Source organism: Branchiostoma belcheri, unplaced genomic scaffold (genome assembly GCF_001625305.1).
Source record: "Branchiostoma belcheri isolate BF01 breed outbred unplaced genomic scaffold, Haploidv18h27 scaffold198, whole genome shotgun sequence".
NCBI lineage: Eukaryota > Metazoa > Chordata > Leptocardii > Amphioxiformes > Branchiostomatidae > Branchiostoma > Branchiostoma belcheri.
Genome location: NW_017803468.1, coordinates 310,854 through 329,286, shown reverse-complemented (window position 1 = coordinate 329,286; position 18,433 = coordinate 310,854). Strand labels below are relative to the sequence as shown.

Genomic DNA, 18,433 nt, shown 5'->3' with positions numbered 1-18,433 from the left:
TTCTAATGCTAACATCTAACAATACTAAGATCCATGAGTCATAATATGTTTGTAAATGTATCAAGATTCTTGTACTTCCGTCCTTACAGACGAAAACAGAAGAAGAAGACGAAGATGTTGACCGTCCTCGCGCTACTGTGTGTGATGTTGAGTCTGGGGCAGGCGTCTGTCATCCCAGCACAGCGATCAAGTACGTGGCATGTAATTTTATTTTCGGTAACCTCTCTATCTTCCCATTCCTATTGTAGAGTAAAACTCGCTGAATTCGTAACCGAGTACAGAAGGGGCATCATCACATAGCGTCAAACAATTCTTACAGATAATTGTGGAAATATAGAGAGAACTTTATTGCCACAACAAAAAGTACAGCGACTTTCGTAAGGTGTAAGGCATGTAGATATACAGACAAATATACATGGGTACAACAAAAATATCCTACGTACAGAACGATAAGTTTTAGGCTTCTTTGGTCTGCTTGTGTACTATAGCCAGCTGCCGCCTCACCGCGTGCCTGCGAAGCTGTTGTGTTATAAGGATTTAGCGTATTTGACAAGCAGGCATATTCCTCTGTCTCATTCGATCATAAGAAAGTACAACTTCCACATCATGTACCTATTGTTTGTTTTTAGAAGTTTTACCCCTTAAACGTCTGAGTTATGATGCAAGTTTTTGCTTTTCTTTTCCAGTTGTAAGCCCTTCTTGACTTCGTGTCTCCAAAGAGTCCTGCTTGTTGCAAGCGTCCCCCATATTTTTATATTAATATCAAAGATTTTCATGTCTCATTTAACAACATCCTTATTAAAGCATGCTCTTGTCTCGTTGGCAAGTTCAGTCTGCATCAGGTCCTTTGAAGTTCTCCCATCTGACATACGGCAAACATGTCCGAGCCAACGGAATACATGGTGATTTCTGTCTGACTTTGATATATATATATTATACCCCCAGCCTACCGCCGTGTGTGTTACCACACCAACTGGTCCCAGTACCGCCCGGGGATCGGGAAATTCTACCCGGAAGACATCGACCCTGCTCTGTGCACGCACGCCATCTATGCCTTCGCCAAGATGACCAACAACCAGCTGCAGCCGTACGAGTGGAACGATGACTCCACCGACTGGTCCACCGGCATGTACGAGAGGTTCAACACACATCTCCAGGTACCTGTGGTGCCTTAGATATCTGTATCTAGAACAAACATTTTACCCAGAACCATATCCAAGGTCGCAGAACACAGTATTGATGGGCGACTTCCAGATATCTATGACGCGGGTATACAAAGTAGTGCGGAGAAAACTCTTGAAACCTGGCTAGAGCGACTTGTGTGAGAGGTAGCCAGGAGTAAACTGCGCTGTGTGGTATGAAACTATTTGGCTTGTACACCGTACGATTTGGATTGTGAAGATTTTCCTGTTCGTGTATAAATGCGCTGCATTACGCAACCGCGTTCCAGGGTGAGTCGGCTGCAGTTCAGTGGACCTCCACAGGTGGACAAATAAAAGAGGTCGTCGCGTGTACATGTAAAAAAAAATGATAATAACTTTTTGTTGTCAGTTATTTTGTAGTCAAGTCAAAGTCATTTTGTAGATTATGCCGTAAATTTCAACATATTAATTGGCCGTGTTTCTCTAGTGCACCCTACTATAATTCTTACCGCGTCGAATAATTAAGTCATCTTGGAATGGTTAACTATTATAATAGTAGTCCCTATAGTAATAGTAGGGTGAAACCCCAAACATTGTGCAGGATAGTCCATTATAGTACGTATCACCATGACATGTAACTAATAACCAAAACTGGGCTTTACAAGTAGTCTTGATTCCCCGTTCTCCCCTAGCCGCACGGCGTGAAGACCCTGCTCGGAGTTGGCGGGTGGAACTTCGGCTCCACGGCGTTCTCGGACATGGCGGCCACGGCTGCAGGCAGGCAGACGTTCGTCACGACCTCTATCGACTTCCTCCGGCAGCGCAACTTCGACGGTCTGGACCTGGACTGGGAGTACCCGGCGGCGCGCGGTGGGAGGCCGTCCGACAAACAGACGTTCACTCTTCTCTGCAAGGTACAGCTCATTACGTCATGCACTGGAACTGAACTTTCAAAATCACGCATGTCCTCTGTGTTTGGATGTTAAATTTCAGTAATAGTTATAAGTTTTGTACTTTTAAGTACAACACTCTTTTAATTCTTTGAACGTTAGTTAGTTTTAAATTAGTGTTCGCTCTTTGAACGCGCTCTTAACTTAGTGTTCGTTTCTTACTGTGCTCATACTGATAAACTGTATTTACATATATTGACTAGATTGAGGATATTGTGAATTAAGTATGAATAGAACACTTTCCAGTAAAATATCCCAAACTTAGGTTTAACAGTATGAGCATAGCATCGTGTTTAGAACAGCAAAGACCAAAACTAAATATACTTTGTAGTTTAAGGAAAATAAAAAAGTGGCTTGACCACATTTTGGTACTTGAAGTTAAGTTTGGATCTCGCATAAACAGGGGTATCAAATTTTCCTCCACTGGTTATAACAATTATATTTTCTGTGGGAGTAATGGCAATAGAACTTATTCCAGGTATGTACGGTCGCCATTTTGATTGTATTGACGCGAGAGCACATTCTTGGCGTGAACGCGCGTGAAGTTGCACCACACCGAGGCCACCGTTCATTGGGATTGCTCAAGGGACGTCTAAGCATAGCTTCTCATATAGGATCACATTTCTGTGACACTTTGTTTCATGACTTCCCCGTAGGAACTGAGGGAGGCGTTTGACGCGGAAGGCGCCCGTACCGACCGGGCTCCCCTGCTGCTGACTGCCGCTATACCGGCCGGAGAGGACAACGCTATGAACGGCTACGAAATGGCCGAGGTGGCAAGGTGAGAAACACGTTACTGTTGTGATGACGAAGTCTGTTCCATGTGTAAGGATTATTAAGCCGAATATGGCCTTCCAAACACTGCTGAACTCCTTCCAACCATGGTAGGTCGGGAGCAACGTTGGTTGGTGTTCGGTATCCAATTGTTTCAAATTGTTAAAAACATTCGAGTGTGAACGTTCAGTAACGGTTCAGTAACGGTTGGCTATTGTTCGGGAATAGCTAGGCCAGTCTTGTTCGGCAGTCAAGTTCGACTCATATTTAACTCAAATTCGACTCGAATCGTACAGAAACGTAGGCATGACCTAATTCTGGTCAGAATGCTTCTCATGGCCAATTTCTACCAACCTAGTTCGGCTGGTGTTCGTGGGAAGGTTCTGAATGTGTGACAGGGGCGTTGAGCCTTATCTGTTGGCCACCTGTAGATTACAAGGCGCTATCATCATAAGGCCGCACAACACAGTATTTATGGGCGAACCCCGTAGTCAAACGTAGTCCAGGCACAAAGTAGTGCTGCACAATACTAGAGAGGGGTGCAGAGATTGTTTTGTGCATGGCATCGAGATAGAACCTGTGGTAAATGTTAGAGGAATACGTCAGTTTTGAGACTGTAAAAGTTGAATTATCGTGCATGTTCAGTCGGCGTAGCGCTTGGATACTTGTCCCGCCTAGTACTGTTCGTCGGCTGCAGTTCCATGACCTCCGCAGTGGCGCTAATAAAAGAGGGCATGAGAAGAGAACTAGCCGGCAAATTTAAGCTCATTTTCACATATTTTGTACACTATACCCTGAAATTAGACATATCAAAATTCTGAACCTTGATTGTGCACCCTACTATGATTTTCAGTGAGTCGAACTGAGTCACTTTGGGGTCCTTAACTATAGAAATCCCCATAGGGCTAAAACGGTGTTGTGCTGCCATAACACGCTTCTGTTTTTGCCAGGTACCTAGACTTCCTGAACCTGATGGCGTATGACCTGCACGGCCAGTGGGAGACCTACACGGGTCTGAACAGTCCGCTGTACGCCGCTACTGACGAGACCGGGGACGACCGCAAACTCAACCAGGTTTGTCATCTACCATCCGCCATTTTGGGAGCACGTCGGCAGAACGTACTGCGCCTGCGCAGAACACTGGATTTTCACGGTTTTCGTTGGATTTTTGGTCAACGTTACATCAGAATTTTGCCTGTTGCAGACGATATCTTTTCCAACATAACATTTGGAAACTACAGACAGGATGTTAACCTTATATGCGCGAATACGACATTCTCTCAAAGTGCTATGCACAATAAATTACGGGTTTCACGCATGTGCAGTACGTTCTGCCGACGTGCTCATTGCACCTGCGCGAAACCCGTATAATGTATTGTGCATAGAACTTCGGCAGAACGTCTCATGTCAATTCGATTTCGCACATATAACTCTGTCTCTCTGCACTCCCCAAATATTATTTCGGAAAAAAATATCCTTTGCAACAGGCAGAATTCAGATGCAACTAGGACCAAGCATTTAACAAATACCTGAATAAATGGGGTTTTGCGCAGGCGAAGTACGTTCTGCCGACGTTGTCCTTTTGAGGGTTAGTGGCTAAGAAAAAGTCAAATTATGACACCATGAAAAGAAAGGTTAAAAATGCCTGCCTTTATTTTCTATACGTCTTTGAAGAGAGGAATCGAATATGAGAGTGTCGAAGACGGAGAGAGGAAGCATTATAATATGATTCCTGATGTGAACTTAGAGACAACAGCAAAGATATAAGAGACAAACATATTCGTAGTTTATTTGTGCAGATTTTGTAGAACTTTCATGATGTTTGTTTTTCTCTTGACACCATTTTTGTCCACTCCCCCAGGCGTTTGCAGTGGACATGTGGCTTGCCGGCGGCGTGCCCGCCTCCAAAATCAACCTGGGACTGGGTACGTACGGGCGGAGCTTCACCACTACCGGGGACAACAGCATCCGGGCCCCGGCTAGCGGCGGCGGCACCGCGGGCCAATACACGCGCGAGAAGGGCTACCTGGCCTACTACGAGGTCGGTACATCTACAGGCAGATTGCGTTAGTCCCCCTAGCAGTTTCTTCTAGAACCGCAAGGGAGTTTCTGGCGAAATCTTTCAAAGTCATACGTATTTCAAGTTCTCTTTACAATATACTATGTGAGTAGATTATGGACAGATATTTACACAACAAAATGTATACTATGCTATTAACAACCATATTTCGATAATCGATGCATGAAACAAGCAATAATATTTACAGAAGCTCTAAACATTTCATGAAGGTATAAGGTCTTAGTCGATTGCTTGCTCAAAAATGTTTATTTCATTTTATTCACATGGGTTTATGAGCATTTGATGGCAAAGCACGTACGAACTTATAAGAACATTTGCCCAGTAACATAAAACATACAAAGTACAGGTTGAAGTAACAAATACAAAATAAAAAGTGAACATAAGATGAAAGTGTGACCAATAGACCAATGTTAATTTGATTAATATATGGATGACATCCTCTGGGAACCCCAAAACTGATGCGAGCGTGCGAATAAGAAATTTTGCCCAAAAAAGTTATTTTCATTATGAAATCTACGTGGTTTTGAAGGTTGAACGAATGACACAGAGTAGGGTTTGGAGAATATTCTAGTCTTCACATTCATTTCTTTACATTTTCGTCTTTCTTCGTTTGATTTTGGTACTCTAGGAGATTGGTACCGGTATCGTTTTCCAGTGTTGTTGTTTTTTTCAACCTAGCTTATATATTCCTCATTTTGTAACCGTTTTGTATAATTTACAGTATTGTTGAATATTTTTTTTCTTTTGTAACGGCCGAAAATTCATGCGCGCGTGGATGTCATCCATATAATCAAATCAAAATGGCCTAACAGTGTAATCCACCCTCTTTCAGATCTGCACGATGCTGAATCAGGGCGCCACCCGCGTGTTTCACAGTGAACACCTCGCCCCGTACGCTTACCAGGGAAACCAGTGGGTAGGCTACGATGACGTAGAGAGTCTTCAATATAAGGTAAGGACAAAGTTACGTTCCCTAGCTTTCAATATATTCTAAAAACAAAAATAGTAAGGAACTAGCAAATACATAATTTTCATCTTTAATTGTATATGGTCTGCTTTGTTAATTTTTGCTCAAACACATTCACATAGATGTACTACTAGTGTATGGTGACATGAGCAGAGCAGACCATGAAATTGCAACATTATGTAACCCAAAACCAGTCACCATGGGGACAGACGTCAACAAATCATGTCATTGGTCAGGTCAGAGGTCACTGTTTGGAGAAGAAGAAGAGGAAGAGACTGAGCAAAAACAATATGTTTTTCTTCGGTAAACAGAAACATTTCATATCCAATGGTACTGTTTTACCACTATTACCTATACATACTTTTATGAGCATAAACCTCCTTGCAACAACGTACAATAAAGGTCATTATCATACAGCCACATGACATCAACCAATCAGAAGTCACCATTTTATAGTAGTCATGACGACGTGCCCTTACCAGTGGTGATTAAATCCTATAAACGCCCCGACGAATCAGCCGGTGACCCCAAATGGAACGCGCCTTCTGTTCGAATGCGCTCACTCGGCGGTTCAATCGGTGGTTATAGGGATTGGCCAGGCCTTATACCACAATATACACATCTGATTCGGTCATTAACCCTTCATTCATTGATTAATTCATTTATTTACTCATTCATTTTCAGGTGGAGTACTTGAAGAGTAAGAACCTGGGAGGCGCCATGGTCTGGGCCTACGACATTGACGACTTCTCTGGCAGCTCTTGCGGACAGGGACCCTACCCGCTCATGAACGCCATCAAGAACCTCCTGGGTGGCCTATCTGGCGGCATCGTCCTCCCGCCTGGTCCCACTCACCCGCCGGTTGACCCCAACACCCTGGCGCCAAACCCCGTCACCGATGTACCAAACCTCGTGCCCACCCAGGCACCCATCGTGGTGGTCACCGAGGCACCCGTCGTGGTGGATCAAGGTTAGGAGCTTATAATAATTTATTATAGGATGACGTCTTTTTTTTTACAAGTCAAGTCATGTCAAAGTTTATTGCACAACGATTGTCACGGGTACAATGTATGGCAAATAATAAAATTACTAGTTGGTATGTGTCTGACATAATGCTATATATATGGTCAACGGACATTGTATCTGACAGAGTATTATAAAGAACTACTGGCTAGAGAATATTTCGACTCTACACGTACATTCTACATTACGCTAAACTATACATATGAAGGGTACAGTGAGCAGCTGTACCTAATTATACTAAACATGTTCTATGACTACTAAACAGAGTGTATACTAAGTTACTTGCCAGGAATGTTAAAATTCTACATATAAATGCTACGAAATGCTACACATGTAGTTGATTAAAAAAATTCAGTGACTCTACTTATACAAGACGGTTTGGCCACGGCGACCAACGATCTGCACTCATCGACTTTATAAAACACTTTTTTGCGTAATTTTTAATTGTCTTTAGCATATTAAATCATATTCCATTTTATATAAAATCAATGGCCGCGCTTAGGTCGCCGTTTAGCTCGCATCAATGACTTGGGCACTATTGGTATAAACTAAGGAAATTATGAGAATGCCTAAAATACCTAAAATTTACCTAAAAATTATAGGCCGACTAGTATACTAGTAATACACCTGAACATGTAAATAGATAAGTGCGTTGGTTGCATCGGCTGCTTTCCTGCTTCAATTGAGAGAACTCAGTACAGCTAAAAAGGCTGATACTCAGGCTATGTTGCATCTGGATTACAAAGATTACATGCCACCTAAGGCCATGTTGATTTGATTATATGGAAGACATCCACGCGCACATGGATTTTTCTCCGTTTAAAAAAAAAACATAATATAAATCGTACAAAGCATAGCTGCAAACTGAGCAAATATATGGCGTAAATTGAAGAAAGAAAAACATATTAGAAAACGATACTTATATCTCAGAATGCCAAAACCCATAAAAATTTCAAAGGACAAGAAGAAAATGTGAAGGAATGAAAATGATAAGTTTATTATCGACCATGCCAATAACATGTTACTTACTTAGTCGTTTGTCCAATCGTCCTGACCACCTAGATTTCATAATAAAGGCATTTTTTTTTACCAAATGATGTCGTCCATATAATCAGATCAACATGGCCATGCCGATAACTCTTTCTTCCTCGTGACGTAGGAGGCCTGGTGGCTGTGACGTGTCACGGCAAGCCGGACGGATTCTACGCCGACCCTAACGACTGCAACAAGTACTACCAGTGTGCGGGCGGCCACAAGTACCCCGGTCACTGCGGCGCCGGCCTGCAGTGGAACCAGGCTATGATGGTCTGCGACTGGCCTTACAACGTCAACTGCTAGGCTACAACAAGGCACAGCGAGCCGCCATGGCCTACGTGTTACCACCACGGCTATACACTATACTGCCATTTAGAAGCAGTTTAAAATTAGTCGCAGCTCTATCTAGGTTGATTGGTACTGTTAGATATGCTTAACAGTACTACAGCTTGAATAAAAGAAAGACAAGTGAAATAAATTCTTGCATTTTTGTCACGGTTAATAAATAAATGGATGGACGAACGAAGAGACGAACGGATGAATAAGTTAATGAATTATATGAAAGAATTAATGAATGAATGATATGAATGGATGAATGGATGAATGGATGAATGGATGAATGGATGAATGGATGAATGGATGAATGGATGAATGGATGAATGAATGAATGAATGAATGGATGGATGAATGGATGGATGGATGGATGAATGAATGAAAGGAAACGGATGGTTTATTAACGTGTTTTACGACTACACGCCGGGTAGCTCACATGAGCCTCTCTCTCTCTCTCTGTATATACATCATACATACTCGTACGGTACAGAGACTCAAATCAAAGGGAAACATAACATATTGACATAGATTAGATAATATTTCGCACGGTGCAGAGATATATTTTACTGTATTTTTTTCAATTCTAACTTATTATCCCCGCCAGAATATAATTTAATTGCATAGTGAGGCGAGCAGCTTCTTCAAATATGTGGTTACTGCTCCAAAACTTCCCTTTCAATTAGGAATACTCGAAGTGTGTTCGTCACGCACATAGCATGTTCTTACATGTCCCCACCAAATCATGACAAATATCCAACATCAGGAGACACATACAGCACTTAAATCATCAATTTTGGGTAGTTTTCGCACCCTTAGAGGAATGTACGCAATCAGAAGGCCCTGCTCATTTTGTGTTTCTTTGTTTAAGCAACATGTGATCTCCGCACACCCACACATGTACGTACCAAATGTGCGTTTGTAAGAAAAGTAAACGTATAATCATATTGTCAAAACACTTCAACTCAGTCGAACAGAAGAGAGGGTGTGAGTTTACAAACAACTTCATCTAGAATACTGTCAATGAAAGCGGATATTACAGACCTTCACCTTTGAAATCGAGTCAACATGCTTGTCTGGCCAAACATAGTAATTTTTATTAAATAATATTCAATAATTCTAACAATTATCAGGGTGTTTGTGCTGCACTTGATGTTTGTTTCCTCTATGATAAGACATAATTATTACATGACTGACTTACGCAAAACAACCGCGTACGTGCCAGATGGCCAGCTGTGGGTCATCACTGCCTGAACTGTTTTGACCCCAACCACTTCACCAACAGGAAATTTCGGGAAGCAGCAGAAAAGAGAGTTTGCCAAGCTGTTTAGAAGTTTTATTACTATTTCCGAAGCAAAACAAGTTTCAAAGGAATGACGCCAAATTTGGTCAAGTAGTTTGACATTTGCCAGAATAGACCATCTTGAAAGGTTCCGAGCTGAGGGGTTATATAATGAGACACGTTGACGAACATTTAGACACGATACACTAGTTGAAGCATCGCCGGTCTGTGTTAGTGTGAATCTCCGTGTGAAGGTGACCAAGTTCCCATCAGGTAAAGTAACAAAACCTTTTTAATGAATTTCTGCCTTTTACCAAGTTGAAGACTGATATGGGTGGAAATAACGTTCACTCTTTTTTGCCAAATTCTTTTGGAGAAATCAAATTTTCTCAAAGTGAGATTAATTTTGCATGTTTTACTCTCGTGCATATTCACGTCCCTCGAATAACCCGACCAGTCTTGCCAAGTTCTACTTCTTATCTTATAGGTCAATTCAATTTTGGGCTTGTAAAACTTGAAATGTTTGGAACAAGGCAATCTGTATAATATTGACACATACTGCTCCGGATAAGCATTTGCATTATTATTTTAGATTTTGGGCATCGAAAACAGTGCAGAAACAAGCCCCAAGATGAGGGCTTTACTAATATTTCTGGGTGGTGCTCTACAATTTAGCCCAGGATCCTACCAGTAACCGTTTCCGTCACAATTTTGGCATTTTGTTCCATGAATGTCGAAATACATTGTGGTAGCATTGCTTTAACATGTAGATAAGTACATGTTGAAGCAATGCAATAGAACACTAAATTTGAAAAATCAAGCCCTAAAATGCATTGGGCACATACTTCATTTACCTAGCTGTATGTACTGTCGTGCTTCCAACAGCTATCGTTATTATTATAAGTCTACATTCGCTTCGTTCTTGATCGTTATCTTTCCTTTCATTTCTTTCTTATTAATCGTTACGAAAAAAATATTTACGATTTTGATTAAATATCTTTTCTCACGTTTGATGAAATTGGAATTGAGGCGGTTTGCCTGCGCCAACAATGCAGCTTGATGTGTGTTCTTCCTTTTAAAACCAGGAACTGCTACTTACGTCCTCTGTAGGAAGATGAAACCCACACTGTTGTTACTTGGCATCGCCCTTCTTCATTGCGTCCACCATGGTAAGTAAACTTAAGGCTAATTTAATTTTCTGATATCCTTTTGAAGAATACCTTTTGAAGAAAAGATGGCAAGGTGACCCTGTGGTTGGGTTTTTTAAACTCAAAATCCGAATGTTCTGGGTTCGGATCCCTGGCACGCCCAATTGTAGTGTCTTTGGGAAAAGAACTTCACACCTATTCAATTGACTCGGGAGAAAAAGAGTATCGGCTAGGAACTTTAAATCGGACAATACGTAAAGCCGGGGGACCCGTGTTTGAGTAGAGTTACGCCTTGAGCACATTAAAGATCCCGTCACACTGATGAAAAAGAACAGGGGTCCTTCCCGGTGTGAGTAGTTTGAATCTTAAAGTCTGGTTTTAGGATTGACATCTTACCTCCCGTTATGTCAATTCTTCCACAAATGTGGCAACTCTTGAAAAACACATGTTAATGTAAGAATTGTAATTCTATGCTTTGGATAAAATCCAATGCCAAAAGCATAAAAAGTTCTGGTTCCTGGTACTTGTAATATATGAATACATACTGCTGCTGATGTACACGGTTATGTTGAAGAAATTATTTTATGACATACGTTTTGGTCACTTTTAGTACAATACTAGCTTTGTAAATACTCGACGATTGACATTAATTGCTGCAGCTAATTTTAACTCCAACACTTAGGCCCAGAAGTGGTGAAGGAAATGACTTGTCAAAGTGGATTTGACTGGCAAATATTAATATCCCCAAATACTCCAAAGTACCACTACAAAAACGACTTAATTTAGAACAGTGCAGAGCATTGTAAACTCAAGGTCTATATTAGATGTTATAATATAAATAGGTCCCCGCAGTTCTGTGAGTACGAGTGCAAACATAATAACTTCCACGCTAACAGCCGGACGTTTGACGCAGCCATATGTTGCACTCTTCTGCTGAATGCTTTCCAAAGTTGTATTTTTTTCTACAAATATATGGCTGGGCTGAAGAATAACAAGACCCATTTTTTGGCAGACTTTTGATTTGTTTTTACTTTCATGCACATTAAAGTGCCAAAATCAACACCACCCTTAATTTTTTTTTTCATTTTAACTCTTATGTAGTTGATTCGAATCTATAAAAATATCTACTAGATGAGTAAAAGGAATTAGCCTGGTATTAAAAAAATATTACTAAAATAGCTCTGCAGAGTTTTCGCATATGTGTATGTAAGAAGATGACAAAGGAGACTTGATAGTTATAATACTAGGTTTGGATACCAAAATATAAAGATATAATCACTTGCATCTTAAAATGGAACCGTGCAAAACGATTTTGTGCAATGTGAAATATTTTTTTTTTCATAACCACCAAGTTCTTTCTCATCTGCAGCTTGGGCGTACTACCGCGTGTGTTACCACACCAACTGGTCCCAGTACCGCCCGGGGATCGGGAAGTTCTACCCGGAGGATATCGACTCCTCGCTCTGCACACACATCATCTACGCCTTCGCCAGCATGGCGGGGAACCAGCTCAAGGCGTTCGAGTGGAACGACGAGTCCGAACCGTGGATGACGGGCATGTACGAGCGGTTCAACAACCTCAAGGTAAGGGCACGGTCACATTTCCAAGCCGGGGCCCGGCTGGGTTGTTTGCGTGAACAAATAATTAACAATTTGTATTAAGAGTATACACAAATAGTGCTTATGGTTAATTTTCTAAAATGTTTTGTGTGTGTGTGTGTGTGTGTGTGTGTGTGTGTGTGTGTGTGTGTGTGTGTGTGTGTGTGTGTGTGTGTGTGTGTGTGTGTGTATGTGTGTGTTTTGCTGTCTTCTATCATAATTTTCGCTCCATACGACTACCCTGCCGGGCCCCGGAAATGTGACCGCGCCGTAAGGAAAGCAAAGTAGATCATCATCATATCTTCCTGGTAATTAGTTTTATTATCGCTCTTGATTTTTGACATTTCGCATCAATGTAGTCTCTTAAAGGCCACAGAATTGCTACAAAAGATATATTGGTAAAATAGTCAGATAACATACCAAGGAAGTTGGTCCGCTAAATGTGTATAAAGCCGTTAACTGAACTACCTTAGCGGATCAACTCTGCTAGTGTGTTATCTGTTTATTGGCCAATTTCTACTACGTTCTTGAAGCCTGGTAGAGACCAGATACAGTTCACAATAACGGAGAATATAGTTTGGCTAAAATAATCACATGAACACTGCTGAGTCGTCCCGTCCCTATTTCAGAATGTCATATCTAAAAAGAAATCAATGAGTAGATTTGCTGTAATATACTTAATTCTATCCAATGTTTAATGTAATGTGATGCAGTTCATTCGTACCGTATTGAATTGATTCATGACTGGGGTAGTTTTTTTAGCTATTGTAAACACAATTTGGCTGTTATCACATGAGGGTATCGCAAGTACATCAAAACTACACTTCCAATTTTATTGGTCCACATTCTGAACTAATTAGGGATCTTTTACGTTTTGTATGGTCACCATACGTTAATAGGAGTAAATGTAGTACAAGGGAAGAATTTCGAATGGAAGCTTCCCCTAGAATAGCTTAATCAGTAGAGTGCTCGCTTTGTAACCGAGAGGTCGTGAGTGCAAACCCCAGCCGGGTCATACCAAAGACTTTAAATATGGTATTGGTACATACTACTTTCTCTGCTTAGCACCCAGCATTTATAAGAAAGCGTTTGGAAAGGTCATCACACCACACTACCAGTGGGCTAGCTCCCTGCTGTAGTGCTTGTACAACTGTACATGTGTGGCCTAAGAGCTACAGAAATGGAAATGGCACCACCCATTTGCTCTGCACAGAGTAAATTAGAACCTTTCCCTTTATGTCCCCTTTCAGTTAGCCAACCCAAGCCTGAAGACTCTGCTGGCCGTCGGTGGGTGGAACTTCGGGTCCGGTCCGTTCTCCAACATGGTGAGCACGGCGGCGGGGCGGGCGGAGTTCGTCAGCACCAGCATCACCTTCCTGCGGGAGCGGAACTTTGACGGGCTGGACCTGGACTGGGAGTACCCCGCCAACAGGGACGGGTCACGGCCGGAGGACAAGCAGAGGTTTACCCTCCTCACAAGGGTAGGGCAACATTTTTGCGTTTTATTAGTGATCGAACACAATTGTGCCGTGCGGTCGTCGTTGCATGTAGAGGGCTTCCAATCGGGTAGTCATGCATGTGCTTCAGATTGCTTTTCGCGAAAAAGCCTGCAGTATTAGATCCTTTAATTGCCAGTGGCAGGTTCTGTCACACTAGCCTCCTTGTTGAAAACACTGCGACACGATAACCGATGACCTACTACGAAGTTTAGAGGATACACGTAAGAGATAGCACAAGGAAGAATGAAAGAAAAATTTAAGCCATGCTAGTAAAAGTTCCAATATGTTATAACGTTATGTTGTATCATACAGGAGTAGAATATTGGGGTAAGGTGACGGGTACACGTAAAGGAAAATTTGAAAACGACAATTCATGTTTTAAACTTTCCTTCAACGAATTTTCCCAAGAACTTGTCCAATCACTGATAACAAAAGGAGCGTTTGGCCGGGGTGCAGAAAGTGAAAAAAAAAGCTAAAAAAGTCTAAAAGACCTCCTTAGCTTAAGTACTGATCTGCTTTTGTTTTTCAGGAGTTGAAGGAGGCGTTTGACCGTGAAGCTGCGGAGACCGGGCGGGAGGCCCTGCTGCTGACCACCGCAGTGGCTGCTGGGGCATCCACGATCGAGACCGCGTACGAAATTGCCGCCATCTCCCAGTGAGTTTTTTTTACGATGAATTTGTTATGGATTTTTGGAAGCTACGAAGGCTGACTGTGTACCTGTAACAACCTTGAGTTTAACTCTCATAAGTATGTCTGCTAGTACTTTGCACGAACTGTGTACGTCAAATACAGTGACATTAATATGTGTTGTACATTGTATTGTATTGTCTTATATCATATTGTATTCCATTGTATTTAATCGTATTGTATTGTATTGTATTGTCTTATATCTTATTGTATTGTATTGTATTTTATTGTATTATATCGTATTGTATTGTATTGTATTGTTTTGTATTGTTTTGTATTGTATTGTACTAGTATTGTATTATGTTGTATTTATTGTATTGTATTGTAATGTATTGAAAGACTGACTGCACTTATAGACCATACTCTGCGAAGTGTATGTCGATACTGTGGATTGTGGATTGTGATTTTAGCTCATAGAATGACATATTAGCTTGGAGCTGCTTCTTTCATATTATCCTGATTACACACTTATACACTATTCACCCCAGGTACTACGACTTTATCAACGTGATGTCGTACGACCTACACGGGGCCTGGGAGGAGTTCACTGGATTGAACAGCCCTCTGTATCCATCCGCGTCTGAGAGTGGTGACCAGGCCCTGCTGAACCAGGTAATCAGTCCTACATACACCCAATGTACAGTCTCTATTGTTTATTAACAACAAAAATGGTCTTTTTTTTAAATTATATAGATACATATAAGTGCTCTTGATGCAACATAGTTTACGCAGACGTATTAAACAAAGCGTAAAAAAATTGCAACTGGCGTAAACATGTGCATTCATTTTAAATGTGCGATGTTTCTGGCGATCAATTTCAATGTAGTAAAAGATCTGGTATTATAATATCTGAGAAAGCAAACATGCAAACCTATATCATACAATAAGTTGCTCATGGTGTCGTGTGGCGAAGCGGCAGAGAGCTCGACTCGGAATCAAGAGGTCACGGGTTCGAGTCCTGACATGCCACCGATCTTGTGCCCCTGGGAAAGGCACTTTACACGACTTCGCTCACTTCGCTCCGGTGAAAATGAGTATTGAATTGTCCCCAGTGTCATGTTGATGGCGGCATTAATATATGAGTTGAAAAACTTGAGTGTGCCGTCACCACGTCTTGTGATTAGAATATAAAAATAAAGATAAATAAATAAGTTGCCTCCATGATCTTAAGCTTAGCCAAAAAGAATACGGTAAGCAGTATCTTAGTTTATTAAAACCTATTACCTACCTACTAGGAATCCGCTATCAACATGTGGCTCGCCGGAGGAGCGCCGGCCTCCAAACTGATCCTGGGGATAGCTCTGTACGGCCGGTCCTTCCAGCTGGCCAACCCTGCGGACAACGGACTCCGGGCGCCCGTACGGGGAGCTGCCACTGCCGGTACCTACACACGGGAGGGCGGCTTCCTGTCCTACTACGAGGTACTGTTGGTGATAACTATGTAGACTTGGTTAACTACTAATAGTTAGTGGTCTCAACATGACTGTTTTGTTGTGGATTGTAGTCTAACAATCGCGATTCTGGATTACATATGCAATGAGAACCACCACCGATCCCATAGCCCCGCCCACCTACGCCTAAATACAGAAATGCAGATATACGACAGACGTGTTACCGCTCTCTCAATGGTTGAATTGTTAATTGCCATTCTCTTATTGGTTGAACTTTAGATTTTGAGGGGCAGTTAGGATCGGTCATGTTCCAGTGCGCGATGTTTTCTTCTCTCCTTTTTTTCCAGAGGAAAAGATTAGCTTCTTGTATAGTCAGTTCTCACCTATGGAAAGTACACAATTGCAACCGGTATATATTACACAGGATAAGGAAGTGCGGTTAATGTACATGGACATTACAGTGTGTCGCATCCGAGATTTCGAGAGTGTTCCGCTACAGGAGTGTTCTGTCACTCCGGTAATAGAGAACGCACTCTATTTCATTCATCATAAAGAGTGTTTCGATCTTAGCTTAGAGACCACATGTTGGAGAATTATTAAACCTTCATTATGTTTACCGAAGGAAAACATATTGTTTTTACTCAGTTTCTTCCTCTTCTTCTGTTCCAAACACTAACCTCTGACCTGACCAATGACATGATTTGGTGACGTCTGTCACCATGGTGACTGGTGTTGGGTTACATAATGTTGCAATTTCATGGTCTGCTCTGCTCCTGTCACCATATACTAGTGCTAGTAGTACATGGATGTGTTTGAGTAAGAATTAACAGAGCAGATCTAGACCATGTCCGAAGGTAAACATTATGCATTTATTTTTGCTTTGCAAATGTTACTCCTCTAGTTGTTACATATATTCTGTACGTAGGATGACGTTATCCACACATGTACTTTGCTAGATCTTTAGTTGTAGAAGACCATACAAATGTCCCTGTACTTGTTGTTCTGACAATGAAGAATCATCCATCGTTATTTTGATTTTCTCCGTCCGTGTTATTTTCCCACAGATCTGTGAGAAGCTCTCGGCAGGTGCTACACGTGTGTTCGACTATGAACACCTGGGGCCCTACGCCACCTGGAGCGACCAGTGGGTGGGGTACGACGATCCAGAGAGTATCCTGTACAAGGTGAGGGCTTGTTGCAGGGATGAGGGGAAAGAGAGGTTGAAAATTATAACTGTGACTTAAAAGTGGCCTTCGGTACTAATGCGAGTGGTACAATGATTTTGAAATTGTGTAATACAAGTTAACACTGAACACATATTATGCAAGGAATCTCATGACCCAAAGTGCATGTAGTACACTGTTGTGATTGAGGATGGGACTAGCGTCCTATATGAATGTAGTGCAATGATTGTGTAGTGCAATAATAGCTGAAACAAGAATTCTTAGACACGTAAGGTTGACCGCAACAAGACAAGACGAACGCAGTTATTTCATTGAAAATTCCATTCATGTCTCACATTTGACAATTAAATCAACATGCCACCGAAACAAAGAAAGAAAATGAAATGTTTTCAAAGGCAAATGTTACTAACTACGCGGGATCCTTGATTTTCTGTTTTACCTGACTGTAGGTCGCCTTCCTGAAGGAGAAGGGGCTTGGCGGCTTCATGGTGTGGTCGCTGGATCTGGATGACTTCAAGGGCTCCAGCTGCGGCTCCGGCCCGTACCCGCTAATGAGGGAGATCAACCGGCTGCTCGGCGTTGAGCTGCCCACCCTCCCGCCGCGTCCGACTCCGGACCCCGATGCGACACCCGCCGGGGGAGTAGACCCCGTGGAGACGACCCCAGCAACGTCAGGTTCGTATGCAGCAGCTAAGTCGCTCATTCAATCCTCGGCTGCCTGAATTCCCCCCATGCCAACCCAAAATACCTGGTGGCTTACGGTCAGGTTCTGAGACCTTCATGTTTACCCCAGTTCCTATGTCGTACCATTTGACCACCTGTCATTCTGCCTGTCAATCCCCCATGTGCTGTCAACCTACTCATCTCAGACAAGCATAGACACAAACCCACACACAAACCCACACAAAACAATACTTCCGTCCCGGGAGATAATACAAAGTAAGACAGTTCAAAACAAGAATTCGGATACCTCAGAATCTCATAAAATATTCTATGTAAATGTTCTGTTTTGGATTTGTCTCAGTGATTGTGGCAGCTAGTAATGCAAGGTGAGACGTTCGGAATCTCATTTTGCAATCCCCTCCTTACAGCTGTTAAGGAAATCATGTGATGAAAAACACCAGCTGCCAGCTGTCAATGAGGTAATGTAGCGAAAAACACGTGCAAAAGAAACAAGCGCTGCCAGATGTAGAAGGGATTCATGACTTTCTCACTATAGGGTAGACCGAACCCATCCATATCCATAATCCATCACAATCTTACAAAAGGACCAAGCGGAAACACACACACACACACACACACACACACACACACACACACACACACACACACAAACATACAG

At 42.1% G+C, this 18,433-nt stretch overlaps 1 protein-coding gene across 1 annotated transcript in view; it reads left to right on the top strand.

The window, feature by feature from the left end:
* LOC109468277 (probable chitinase 3) overlaps positions 1-17,824 on the top strand; it is a 47,516-nt gene extending 29,692 nt beyond the window's left edge. Inside the window, exons 23-41 of the mRNA XM_019766533.1 lie at positions 90-190; positions 946-1,157; positions 1,835-2,056; positions 2,749-2,873; positions 3,817-3,940; positions 4,728-4,907; positions 5,779-5,898; positions 6,598-6,883; positions 8,096-8,269; positions 9,271-9,286; positions 9,780-9,856; positions 10,669-10,752; positions 12,101-12,315; positions 13,581-13,811; positions 14,359-14,483; positions 15,005-15,128; positions 15,752-15,937; positions 16,972-17,091; positions 17,541-17,824. Of these exons, the coding sequence (XP_019622092.1) occupies positions 90-190; positions 946-1,157; positions 1,835-2,056; positions 2,749-2,873; positions 3,817-3,940; positions 4,728-4,907; positions 5,779-5,898; positions 6,598-6,883; positions 8,096-8,269; positions 9,271-9,286; positions 9,780-9,856; positions 10,669-10,752; positions 12,101-12,315; positions 13,581-13,811; positions 14,359-14,483; positions 15,005-15,128; positions 15,752-15,937; positions 16,972-17,091; positions 17,541-17,813 (2,995 nt within the window). The 3' untranslated portion in view covers positions 17,814-17,824. The remainder of the gene's footprint in view (positions 1-89; positions 191-945; positions 1,158-1,834; positions 2,057-2,748; positions 2,874-3,816; positions 3,941-4,727; positions 4,908-5,778; positions 5,899-6,597; positions 6,884-8,095; positions 8,270-9,270; positions 9,287-9,779; positions 9,857-10,668; positions 10,753-12,100; positions 12,316-13,580; positions 13,812-14,358; positions 14,484-15,004; positions 15,129-15,751; positions 15,938-16,971; positions 17,092-17,540) is intronic.
* The last annotated feature ends 609 nt before the right edge of the window (positions 17,825-18,433 follow it).